General features: G+C 36.6%; 2 protein-coding genes and 1 pseudogene across 2 annotated transcripts; 1 reads left to right on the forward strand and 2 right to left on the reverse strand.

The window, feature by feature from the left end:
* Positions 1-1,607: 1,607 nt before the first annotated feature.
* Positions 1,608-2,427, reverse strand: LOC109056215 (hemoglobin subunit beta-2). The gene is made up of 3 exons (XM_019073452.2): positions 2,267-2,427; positions 1,950-2,172; positions 1,608-1,834 (listed from the first exon to the last, which is right to left on the reverse strand). Exons 1-3 carry the CDS (start codon positions 2,356-2,358, stop codon positions 1,706-1,708), a joined length of 444 nt encoding a protein of 147 aa, XP_018928997.2. The 5' UTR covers positions 2,359-2,427; the 3' UTR covers positions 1,608-1,705.
* Positions 2,428-3,936: 1,509 nt separating this feature from the next.
* On the forward strand, positions 3,937-4,708 carry LOC109056250 (hemoglobin embryonic subunit alpha). The gene is made up of 3 exons (XM_042719700.1): positions 3,937-4,096; positions 4,176-4,383; positions 4,480-4,708. The coding sequence occupies exons 1-3, from the start codon at positions 4,002-4,004 to the stop codon at positions 4,606-4,608; spliced, it is 432 nt and encodes a 143-aa protein (XP_042575634.1). The 5' UTR covers positions 3,937-4,001; the 3' UTR covers positions 4,609-4,708.
* A 2,594-nt stretch (positions 4,709-7,302) lies between these two features.
* On the reverse strand, positions 7,303-8,120 carry LOC122136485 (annotated as a pseudogene).
* Between the last annotated feature and the right edge of the window lie 5,681 nt (positions 8,121-13,801).

The raw sequence follows: 13,801 nt of genomic DNA on the forward strand, positions 1-13,801 counted from the left end.
ATATTTCACTGATCAGTAGCGGATCTGGCTTATTTGGTGTCCTAGACGAAAACAGACAATTCTTCAACCCCAAGCCCCCCACCCCCACAAAAAAGCGACGACACAAGAGAACAGCTTTACATTTTGATATGCTTTTATTGTAGAACTAGGCTAGCCTATACAAGTACAACAAAATACAAATGCACTAAATAAAATAAATTAATAAATGCAGATATAAACACTTAAATAACTATTTAATATTGTATTTAATAATAAAATAAGTCACTAGAGAATTGTTTGACTAAAATCAGCTTGCTTCCATTATATTGTGAATAGGCCTACTATGCCCCTGAATTATATATATAAGTGTCTGAAATGAAGTTTAAAGAAGACAAGAAAGTACTGTCTGAAAGCTGCGTGCGCGGGCGGTACTCCATGCCACCAAAATAAAAAATAAAAAAATCGTTCTCAATGCAAATTATATAAATAATCACAGATATGGACATCTTTAATCTAATAAAGTGTAATTTTAATTATAACACATAACAATCATTAAGAACATTAATTTTAGCCCGAATGGTCGACCATCAGAACTATTAGTATTTACAACGAATATAAAAAAAAATCAGCTGTTGTTAAATTTGATATTCACATACTCAAATTAATTTACTTTACATTTAAACATTTCTGTAACAGAAAATTGCGTTGACAAAATTATGTTTTTGTTCAAGAAAAACAAAATATTGCTCACTTTTTTACGTGCATGAGTACATGTACTCATGCACGTAAAAAAGTGAGCAATATTTTGTTTTAAAAATTCCTAATTTTATCTGTACTTAAAGTAGCTATATAGCTACTTTTAGTACAGATAAAATTGAGAACTTTTAATTCTACTCATATGGTTGATAAGCTTCTTTGTCTTTAATTGAGTATGTTTTAATTTAATTTGACTAATTAGTAGTCAAAGTATGACTAATTAAATTGCTCCATTTGGGTTCAGTTATTAACTTTTGAAATCTTATAAATGAGGCGTTTCTCCCTGAGTGGCTAAAACTGTTTTAAATGCTTAATAAGTTGTTTTTGAACTTCAGTGTGTAAATTATACTACAGATGTCTCAAAAGTGTTATTTGATGCATTCTATTATTTTATTTACACCAATAAATATATTCTTTTCTTATTTGTTGTTTGGTTTTGTTAATTTATTAATTTAGTATTTATTATTTAGTTTTATTTATCTATTTTTGTTTACCCTTAATTGTTTATTGTTTTAAAAGGCTTGACGTTTCCATTTAATTATGAATCAACAATTTTTCCACTTTAACACCTATTATTAAAATGGCATTAGTATTATGTTATGTATTGTTTGTCAGTCGCGTACACCATTATTTAGCCTATTTAAACAATTAGCCTGTTGAACAATCGATGTTTGCCATCTGCATTTGTGTTCATTTTTGTGTCTGTTTTGGATAAGATAACTGTAGAACTGTCCAACGCCATCCTTATTTCAACATACTATGTATAATTATAAAATATTTTAGTTGAAAATGGCAAAATCTTTTATAGCATGTATGAGAATAATGAACTGTTAATTCATGTGAATATATAAAAACACAGGATACACTGAATATTGAATAATGAAATTTATTTGCTTCAACTCAGAAGAACATATTAGTTTGTTTAAGCATCAGATGATCCTCTGTGTAACAGTCAAAGCAGGTTTTGTTTCTAGTGGTACTGTCTTTGAAGGGAGGAGATCACGACGGCGAGGAACTTCTGAAAAGCGGCCTGGACCTCAGGGGTGAATGCAGCGCCCAGTTGTGCAGCAACAACGACAGTCAGGCAGTCACCCAAAAGCTGTGGGAGGACACAAGTGTAGTGTGATATAAACAGACTGGATGCATGAGCACTGAAATCAGAACAAGGCTTAGTCATAAACATTCTTTTGTAATCTATCTGGGTGTCGTCTTACCCTGAAGTTGTCAGGATCTACGTGGAGCTTCTCGGAGTGCAGCACACTCAGTTCAGCATAGGCGGCTTTGATGTTGTCCATGTTCTTCACGGCTTTGTCCAGGCCATGCAGCACGACTCTACCGTGAGCAGCAACCATGGGGTTTCCCATGATGGCAGCGGCATTGTACAGGTTTCCAAAGTTCCCGAAGTACCGCTGGGTCCAAGGGTAAACGATAAGACATCTACACACCAGAACGAATAGAAAAATTATTGAATTAGAGCACAGTAAATAAACTTTGCCCGCTTTAAGCTGCTATAATTGCCAGGACTCAATACCTTGCCAGAGATTGCTGACCAACGACGTCGTAGTTCATCTTGGAGAAGATGTCCTGGATGGTGGTCCTCTCAAATTCTGTCCACTCAACCATGTTTCCGACTTTAGATGTTCAGACAAATTGCCTTAAACAGAAGCTAAAGAGTGCTGTGAAGAGCGTTTCATTGCGGTACTTAAATGCGCTTCATCACTCCACCCCTTGACAGGCTATTGGGTGACATGTCTGTGGGTTGGCTAAACCACGTCCACCCAAAAGATGCATATCATAGCCGACTTTTCTCTTCTAATATCTGCAAAGACTAAACTTTAACAGTTAATTCTAACAATGTTTTTTTTTTTTATAAAAATAGCAACCACAATTGGCCTGTTGAGTGTACATGGGTTTTTGTTTTTAACTTATTTGAACGTGTCAGCATTTTAAAGAACAATTATAGCTACTAATCGGATTATAGATTGCATATGAGAGACATGAATGAAAAAATACGCTACATATGATAGAATACTTTTGTAAATAGGGAATTCTGAACTTAGAAATTAGTTTTAGTATTGTTGAACTGTGCCTTAATTATCTGCAAATGTGTTCTGCACTACACAAAAACTATGAAGTAAAAACATGTAATTTGTTCATGGTGTTTCTTTCAGTTGATGAACAATGATACCTATAAAAAATAAAAATATAAAAATACATACAAAAAATATTTAATTTCAGCGCTTTTATTACTGATCTTTATCATATACAAATTAATTTGTTATTCAATAGCAGAACATCTATGAGTTAAATAGTCCACATTTCATCAGTAAATAACTGAACAATTGATTAAGAGTAGCAAATTAATTTGTTATTCAATAGCAGAACATCTATGAGTTAAATAGTCCACATTTCATCAGTAAATAACTGAACAATTGATTAAGAGTAGCCTACACTGGGAATAATTAATCTCTAAAACGTTGAACATTAGTTTTACATTGTAAGGCTAAACCGTAAAAAAAAAAAAAAATAGCTCATCGTACAACCGTAAAAACAAATCGCATCGAGTCAGTAAGTGACTCACATACTCATCAATCAACTTATTGGGAGACAACATCTGACGATAAGCTAGTACAGTTGATACAGTGTTTCATCTGTACCCCGCAGACGACCCCGCATTTCTCCAAATTGAACTAAAACTCCGGAGGGCACCATGTTGTAAAAATCATTGGTCAGTTAATGTAACGCAAGTTATTTGGTATGTTTCAACTCTCTCAGTTCCAACTGTGCACGTATTTTTAATGGCTCATTGTGTGGAAAGTTGTAGTTTTGCAGTAAACCCAACAAACAAGACAAAAAAAAAAAAAAAATTTTAAGAGTATTGCCGTATGTTATTCATTCTAATGATAGTGTTATAAATTATAGCTTGTTGCATTAACATTCATTTCAATTTATTAACTGCTAATGTATTTAATAATAATAATAATAATAATAATAATAAAATAGGCTAATAATAATAATAATAATAATAATAATTATAATAATAATAATAATAATAATAATAATAATAATAATAATAATAAAGTGGATAGAAAAGACAAAGTATTTCTTGAGAAAAACCGGAACATTTTGGCACTCTTCCACGATCTGATAAGTCATCGTTATGGGTGAGAGGAGGGTCTTGTGTGTATCTTCCTGGTGACAGTATAAAACCGCCAGTCCTCTTGCCAGCAGACTACAGAAGTTTGCTGCAAAGCCATCCTTCCACAATGAGTCTCACTGCCAAAGACAAAGCTGCAGTCAAAGCCCTTTGGGCCAAGATCTCAGGAAAGGCTGATGACATTGGTCAAGATGCTCTTTCTAGGTAAGGTTACTAATTTAAGCTAAGTCACAATGTTTTCTTTAGTCATATATTTGTCATTGAATTCACTGTGTCTGTCTAGGATGTTGGTGGTCTACCCCCAGACCAAAACCTATTTCTCTCACTGGAAAGACCTGAGCCCCGGCTCTGCCCCAGTGAGGAAGCACGGAAAGACCGTGATGAGCGGCGTCGCTGATGCTGTCAGCAAAATCGATGACCTTACCTCTGGGCTCCTGAACCTCAGCGAGCTTCATGCTTTCCAGCTGCGCGTTGACCCCGCCAATTTCAAGGTAAGGGCAACGAATTTAATCTTTAGTCAATTCCGATTCTGTCGTATACTCTCGTAAAGTCACGGTAAATTAATTGGATTCCTGTGTTTTTAATAGATTCTGTCCCACAACATCCTCGTGGTTCTGGCCACTATGTTCCCCGACGACTTCACCCCAGAGGCCCATGTTGCTATGGACAAGTTCCTCAGTGCTCTGGCTCTGGCTCTGTCCGAAAAGTACAGATAAACGCATGTTATTGTGATGATGTCGGACTGCGTCAGACCAGATAGATGCCTGTATAAACATTCTGTCTTATGATGCAATAAATGATTATGAAAAACATTAACTAAACGTCTTTGGTGAAGGTTTTATTTTTTTTTCGTAGACCTGTCAGAGTTTTAAAAACAGCTCTTGTTGTCATAAAGTGGTGAAGATAGAAATAACTATTGCAAGTGGTGAGACAAAATATTGCAACTGTTTCATTCATGGAACTACCAGCCAATGAACATGTTATTTTATCTGTTAAAAACTCATGGTAACAATAAGTGAAAAAATCAAACATAAAAAAACTCAATCAATAAACGTTAACCTTTAAATAAAGAAACATATGGTACTGCTATAATAATTTTTCAACAATAAGCATAGGCCTATAAGTGGAGGAAGAGGTATAAATCACCTGGGTATTTGAACATCATTAGTCTTCTATATTTTGGAGGGTTTTATAATTGTTGCAATTTAAGTTAAAGTGCAAAGTGCATATTTTACTGTGAGCCTGTCCTCCAACAAAAAACGACCATATAGGTCGTTTGTGCAAGCACCTTATTACGACCTATATTTACGTTTTAAAGTTAAGCGGCCTCTAGCGGGCGTAAAAATAATGACAGTATCGCGTTGCGTCTGTCGTCATGAAATGACATATAACGTCATTACCAATCAAAACGCACGTTTATTTAAATGCAATGTGTGGACTTTTTACACCGATCTCACAGTAATTCGTACATATTTTACTAGGTGGCTTATTCCTTCGAATGACCACACCTAACCCCACCCCCTAAACCTAACCCTCACAGAAATCATGCTAAATTATGATTTACTGAGCATATACATTTTACATGCACATCCATTCTCTGGGATCGAACCCATGATAGCATGATTGCATATCAAGGTATAACGCAATAATCTACCAACTGAGCTACACGAGACGCAAATCACAGCGCAAATAAAAGAGTACAAAACATTAATATGAAAACGACCTTTTGCCGATAGGGGCGCAATTGTAGTATACGCTCTGATGGGTCGTATTTCAGGGATTTGGACAAACGACCTATACGAGCGTATTAGTTGGAGGACAGGTTGTTTACTGTTCAGAAGCGGTTCTGGCTTATTTGGTGTCCTAGACGAAAACAGACAATTCTTCAACCCCAAGCTGGGGGGCCCCCACAAAAAAAGCGACGACACAAAAGACGAAACAGCTTTACATGTTGATATGCTTTTATTGTAGAACTAGGCTCGCCTATACAAGAACAACAAAATACAAATGCACTAAATAAAATAATTTAATAAATGCAGATCCACTATAAGTAACTAGAGAATTGTTTGACTAAAATCAGCTTGCTTCCATTATATTGTGAATAGGCCTACTCTGCCCCTGAATTATATAATAAACAAATAATTTTAAAAAAGCCCTTCTGGTCTTCATTGATGGAAGGACAAAGTTCGGCGCGTACAAGCAATATTGCAAGAGCATGTGAGATGTGAGTGGAAAGATTCGTGCTTGAGTGAGCCATGGATGCGCTATTACTCTACAATAATAATCTTTAGCCATTTTGTCATTAAAATAACACCAAATAAAGTGTTTGAAATTAAGTTTAAAGAAGACAAGAAAGTACTGTCTGAAAGCTGCGTGCGCGGGCGGTACCCCATGCTACCAAAAAAAAAAAAAAAAAAAAAAAATTCTCAATGCAAATTATATAAATAATCACAGATATGGACATCTTTAATCTAATAAAGTCTCATTTTAATTATAACTCATAACCATCATTGAGAACATTAATTTTAGCCCGAATGGTCGACCATCAGAACTATTAGTATTTACATCGAATATAAAAAAAATCAGCTGTTGTTAAATTTGATATTCACATACTCAAATTAATTTAAATTACGTTTTTTGTTCAAGAAAAACAAAATATTGCTCATTTTTTTACGTGCATGAGTACATAGCTACTTTAAGTACGGATACAATTGGGAACTTTTAATTCTACTCATATGGTTGATAGGCTACTTTGACTTTTAATTATGTTTTATTTTAATTGAGTATGACTAATTAAATTGCTCCATTTGGGTTCAATTATGAACTTTAGAAATCTTATAAATGAGGTGGTTCTCCCTGAGTGGCTAAAACTGTTTTAAATGCTTAATAAGTTGTTTTTGAACTTCAGTGTGTAAATTATACTACAAATGTTGCTAAGGATGTCAGATGTCTCAAAAGTGTTCTTTTATTATTTTATTATTTGTTGTTTGGTTTTGTTAATTTATTAATTTAGTATTTATTATTTATCTATTTTTGTTTATCCATAATTGTTTATTGTTTTAAAAGGCTTGACGTTTCCATTTAATTGTGAATCAACACTTTTTCCACTTTAACACCTATTATTAAAATGACATTAGTATTATGTTATGTATTGTTTGTCAGTCGCCATTATTTAGCCTATTTAAACAATTAGCCTGTTGAACAATCGATATTTTCCATCTGCATTTGTGTTCATTTTTGTGTCTGTTTTGGATAACTGTAGAACTGTCCAACGGCATCCTTATTTCAACAAACTATGTATAATTATAAAATATTTTAGTTGAAAATGGCACAATCTTTCATAGCATGTATGAGAATATAATGAACTGTGAATTAATGTGAATATATAAAAACACAGGATACACTGAATATTGAATAATGAAACATTTATTTGCTTCAACTCAGAAGAACATTTTCGTTTGTTTAAGCATCAGATGATCCTCTGTGTAACAGTCAAAACAGGTTTTGTTTCTAGTGGTACTGTCTTTGAAGGGAGGAGATCACGACGGCGAGGAACTTCTGAAAAGCGGCCTGGACCTCAGGGGTGAATGCAGCGCCCAGTTGTGCAGCAACAACGACGGTCAGGCAGTCACCCAAAAGCTGTGGGAGGACACAAGTGTAGTGTGACATAAACAGACTGGATGCATGAGCACTGAAGTCAGAACAAGGCTTAGTCATAAACATTCTTTTGTAATCTATCTGGGTGTCATCTTACCCTGAAGTTGTCAGGATCTACGTGGAGCTTCTCGGAGTGCAGCACACTCAGTTCAGCATAGGCGGCTTTGATGTTGTCCATGTTCTTCACGGCTTTGTCCAGGCCATGCAGCACGACTCTACCGTGAGCAGCACATGTTTCCCATGATGGCAGCGGCATTGTACAGGTTTCCAAAGTTGCCGAAGTACCGCTGGGTCCAAGGGTAAACGACAAGACATCTACACACCAGAACGAATAGAAAGATTGTTGTATTAGAGCACAGTAAAAAAACTTTGCCCGCTTTAAGTTATTATAATTGCCAGGACTCAATACCTTGCCAGAGATTGCTGACCAACGACGTCGTAGTTCATCTTGGAGAAGATGTCCTGGATGGTGGTCCTCTCAAATTCTGTCCACTCAACCATGTTTCCGACTTTAGATGTTCAGACAAAGTGCCTTAAACAGAAGCTAAAGAGTGCTGTGAAGAGCGTTTCATTGCGGTACTTAAATGCGCTTCATCACTCCACCCCTTGACAGACTATTGGGTGACATGTTTGTGGGTTGGATCAACCACGTCCACCCAAAAGATGCATATCATAGGCTACTTTTCTCTTCTGCAAAGACTAAACCTAAGTAGGCTATTTAATTCTAACAATGTTTTGCTGAGATTAAAAATATGGAAACAATATTAGGCCTCATGAGACTATGAATTCTGTTTATAAGTTATTTTAATATGGTATTTATTGGACAATTGTTGTAGGCTAATCAGATGCTATCGATTGCATATAGACATAAATAATATAATATATATATATGATAGAATATTTTTATACATAGAGAATTCTGAACAGATACACTTGACTTAATATCTGATAAGAGAAAACCTTTTTTCTAATTTAGAAAACTTGCTTTTCTCCTGCGTGAGAGCTTCAAGCTGCGACATAGGTTGTTTACCAAATTGAACACATGACTTCTGTATTTGACATTTCAGGTTCCCACCTCAAAATATAATCTGAATAACTGTTTATCGAAAATTCCATAATGTAATCAAAAGAGGCACATCTCATTAATTTAGGCTACTATAAACAAAAATAATATAGGCTAGTGCAACGTGCATAGAACTGTTTTACAGTACCGAATCTGCACATAAAGACAATTTTTTTGCTTTAAAATAATATTCTGATTATATTCTAGGTAGGCGAGGGAATATAACAGGCCTAGCCCATCAAAGTCTGGCTTCACAGAATGACGTCTTTTAGCGACCCCTGCTGTCCATAAGTCTTAACTTGTTTAATAGAGGCCTAATAAATTTAAACAGAACCAGTCCACCACGTTAACCGGCAGGGGGCGCCATATCCTATCAATTTAAATGTAAGTGTGCTTAACTGGCATGACAAAAACTGCACATTTGTATTGCCAAAGCAATGGCAGCTAGGCTGCGTACAAAATGTGTGCAATGTAAAGTATGACGGTGCAAATACTTAATTTTTACAAAGAAAAAGTGGTGCAAAATTAAATAAAAGATAAAAATATAAATAAAATATCGTGTTAAATATTAACAGATTAAAGAAGTAATATAAATTATACAGTTTTGCGACATATGCGGGAAACATCAAGTCAGGGCGAATCATTCATTGTCTCTTATATTGTGGTAGGCAGACACAGCGTCCCGTATGTTCTCCTAACAGGAAAGGCAGTTTTTCATTGTTTGACAGTGTTTCAAATGTGAGTAGGCTCTTTAATTTCTGATAGAACATTGTCCGAATATCTATGCATTTTTGTTATAGAAAGTGCAGCTCCGTCTCGTTTTGTTTTGATCACAGACACAGTCACAAATAATATGTACTATTTTGATGTGAGGCAGAGTGTAACAGCTCTTTTGAAGGAGTCTGCATGGTTCATATTAATTGGTATTTTTCATAGCTAATGTTTTGTAAAGAATGTTTTAAAATTAAAAAAAAAATAAGTCTCTCTCTGTTTCGATTCCATTTTTATTTGATTAACATTCTGAATTTGGTATCTAATGGAGATACTGGAATATGAAAATAAAATAGCCTAGCCTGCCTTTTATTATATAGGCTAACGCCTACATTTGTATTATTATATAGTGTACACTTACAACCTTTATCAGTGTCACTGTTAGGCTTATGTGAGCCTAATACAAGCAGGCCGATATGATAGTTTTAGCATACTTTAAACCTTTTTGGTTATTTAGCGTGCGCCCATACGGCGTAAAACGTGCCAAATCGGTTGTGCGAATCACTCCGCTGTGGCGACCCCTGATAAAGAGAGCACGCCGAAGGAAGAGAGAGAGAGCGTGCGCCCACTAGGGGAATTTACGTGTCCAATGGCGCGACAGAAATGTACTCAGTGTTGTTCAGTACGCTAGAGGGCTTTGTTGTGTCTGTAAAAAAGTTAATCGAATAAGCGATTCCACACACACACACACACACACGCACGCACGCACGCACGCACGCACGCACACACGCACAATCAAAACACTACAGGCATGATGTGTCGTTCACAAAGATGCGATGCGCTTTAGCTTTGTATCACAGACATATGCAGGCAATACAGGAAAGAAATTGGTACAAGTATAGGTGGTCAAAGTAGCCTATGCAACACTATTACTTGAGTGAAAGTATATACTGCTGGTCAAATATTACTCCATCCCAAGTGCAAGTTGTAAAGACAGATTTTTCAAAGTATTTCCTTTTTTGTTAACACTATTTTATTATTGTTGTAGGCCTGTGTAATACTTTCCATACCTCTGAAGCAACATACAATACATGCATGAAATCACTTCACATAGACTAGCCCTACATTAGTGATTAATGATAGACTGTTTGAAAACAAAGTCACATTTTAGAGAAGAAAAAAATCGTCCACCGACTTTGAAAGCTGCTACATTTTAACGACTTTCTTCCAGGGCCTTCATAGAAATGTAGTGGATTGAAAAGTATTAAATTTGTCTTTCAAATGTAGTGAAGTTAAAGTCATATGTTTACACACACACACACACACACACACACACACACACACACACACACACACACACACACACACACACACACACACACACACAGACACAAAAATGTATGTATATATGTATATATATATATATATATATATATATATATATATATATATATATATATATATATATATATATATATATATATAATACTAAAGTTAAGTACAGATATTCAAAAAGCACTTAAATGTATTTAATTACTGCCTACCTCTGCACAGAGGCCTTAAGAAACTACATTAGGGGTCACTGCAAAGGAATGACAATGGAAACGTTAAGCAGTTTGTCCATTTACATGTAGCCTAGCCTATAACTTCATTAACACATCCTTAAGCACTAACTATTGTAAATTTAATTTCACATCTGCAGCAGTCATGGCAGTCACATAGGCTAATGCCTAATGGCAATGACAACTGCATAGCGCATCAAACCAGAATACAGTTCAAAAGAGCACTGACTGCAGAGTCATGGAAAGGTTGAGAACCACTGATCTGGACATCTTGATCAAATAGATTATAAGGTGGCTAACATTACAAGTTCCTAAGCTGAGCGCATAGTGCAGAGATGAAAACATGCTTGTGTTAAAATAAACAACTAGCCTATCTGATGCATAAATTACTATATCACAAAGTAATAGATAGATAGATAGATAGATAGATAGATAGATAGATAGATAGATAGATAGATTTTACATATTTGGTTTTACTTTTAAACAAGGAAGTAAGTTACTTATCTGTCCACTGTAGTGGATAATATGCATCAACAGTAGCCTATACATAGTGAGTCAATGGAAGTCATTTTTTAAAACATTTACTAACAGCAGATGTATGAATACACATAAGAACATTAAATAACAACAAGCTATGTCATGACAGCACAGAAAAATGAAGTCAAACAAACAAAAGGTAAGTGTGTGTGTGTATGAGGCAGGGGTGTGTGGGGGCGGGGGTGTGGGTGGTGGGCTATTCATACATATGTGAGCACAACAACACAAGCACACAAACCCTCCCACCACACACTCGAACACAATCATGAACACATACAGGTGCTGGTCATATAATTAGAATATCATCAAAAAGTTGATTTATTTCACTAATTCCATTCAAAAAGTGAAACTTGTATATTATATTCATTCATTACACACAGACCGATATACTTCAAATGTTTATTTCTTTTAATTTTGATGATTATAACTGACAACTAAAGAAAATCCCAAATTCAGTATCTCAGAAAATTAGAATATAACTTAAGACCAATACAAAGAAAGGATTTTTAGAAATCTAGGCCAACTGAAAAGTATGAACATGAAAAGTATGAGCATGTACAGCACTCAATACTTAGTTGGGGCTCCTTTTGCCTGAATTACTGCAGCATTGCGGCGTGGCATGGAGTCGATCAGTCTGTGGCACTGCTCAGATGTTATGAGAGCCCAGGTTGCCCTGATAGTGGCCTTCAGCTCTTCTGCATTGTTGGGTCTGGCATATCACATCTTCCTCTTCACAGGTTAAGGTCAGGCGAGTTTACTGGCCAATTAAGAACAGGGATACCATCGTCCTTAAACCAGGTACTGGTAGCTTTGGCACTGTGTGCAGGTGCCAAGTCCTGTTGGAAAATGAAATCTGCATCTCCATAAAGTTGGTCAGCAGCAGGAAGCATGAAGTGCTCTAAAACTTCCTTGTATATGGCTGTGTTGACCTTGGACCTCAGAAAACACAGTGGACCAACACCAGCAGATGACATGCCACCCCAAACCATCACTGACTGTGGAAACTTTACACTGGACCTCAAGCAACGTGGATTGTGTGCCTCTCCTCTCTTCCTCCAGATTCTGGGAATCTGATTTCCAAAGGAAATGCAAAATTTACTTTCATCAGAGAACATTACTTTGGACCACTCAGCAGCAGTCCAGTCCTTTTTGTCTTTAGACGCTTCTGACGCTGTCTGTTGTTCAAGAGTGGCTTGACACAAGGAATGCGACAGCTGAAACCCATGTCTTGCATACATCTTTGTGTAGTGGTTCTTGAAGCACTGACTTCAGCTGCAGTCCACTCTTTGTGAATCTCCCCCACATTTTTTGAATGGGTTTTGTTTCACAATCCTCTCCAGGGTGCGGTTATCCCTATTGCTTGTATTCTACCACATCTTTTCCTTCACTTCGCCTCTCTATTAATGTGCTTGGACACAGAGCTCTGTGAACAGCCAGCCTCTTTTGCAATGACCTTTTGTGTCTTGTCTTCCTTGTGCAAGGTGTCAATTGTCGTCTTTTGGACAACTGTCAAGTCAGCAGTCTTCCCCATGATTGTGTAGCCTATACAGAACTAGACTGAGAGACCATTTAAATGCCTTTGCAGGTGTTTTGTTAATTAGCTGATTAGAGTGTGGCACCAGGTGTCTTCAATATTGAACCTTTTCACAATATTATAATTTTCTGAGATACTGAATTTGGGATTTTCCTTAAGCCGAGTTCAGACTGCACGATTTTCAAAGTAGTCGGGTCACTGTTCTTTTCACACTGCATGACTATCTTGGCCAGCATTCAGTCGCTGCTGTGTTCACACTGCACGATGGATCGGCGACAAAAGGTTTCACACTGCATGACTTTAACAATAGGAAGAATCGCCGACAACTCTGTCTGGCACACAAACTACGTTTCACAACCAAACACACACGAGATGTGACAAGGAAACAACGCGATATCACGCGTGCAAGACCGGATCGAGTTCTCAGGTGAGACTGGGATAGCTCAGATGAAACGTCAAACAGACACGGGTGCTCCTGCCAAATTCCTACTAATTTTTCTTCCATTTCTTGGGTCCAAATAGACAAAGAAGAAGCCTTTTTCTGAAACGAAGCCATGCTTGCTGATATTGTGGTCTATAACTCCTCCCCGAACTCCCCGCTGCTCTTTATCTTGCTCTCTCATTGGCTGTCGGTCATCGCCAACGTAGTTTTCAGTCAGAACACTTTTCACACAGCATGATTTTGAATCGCCGACAAGTCCAGATATTTAGCATGCCAAATATCTCACGGGCGTCAGTGACTCGTCGGCGATTCTCTCAGATCGCGTCTTTGCTCATTCACACTGCGTGATTGTCACTCGCGTGAACGAGCACCGATTTGCCTGTGATTTCGGGCATTTGTCGGC

The sequence above is a fragment of the Cyprinus carpio genome, chromosome B3 (genome assembly GCF_018340385.1).
Source record: "Cyprinus carpio isolate SPL01 chromosome B3, ASM1834038v1, whole genome shotgun sequence".
Taxonomy (NCBI): domain Eukaryota; kingdom Metazoa; phylum Chordata; class Actinopteri; order Cypriniformes; family Cyprinidae; genus Cyprinus; species Cyprinus carpio.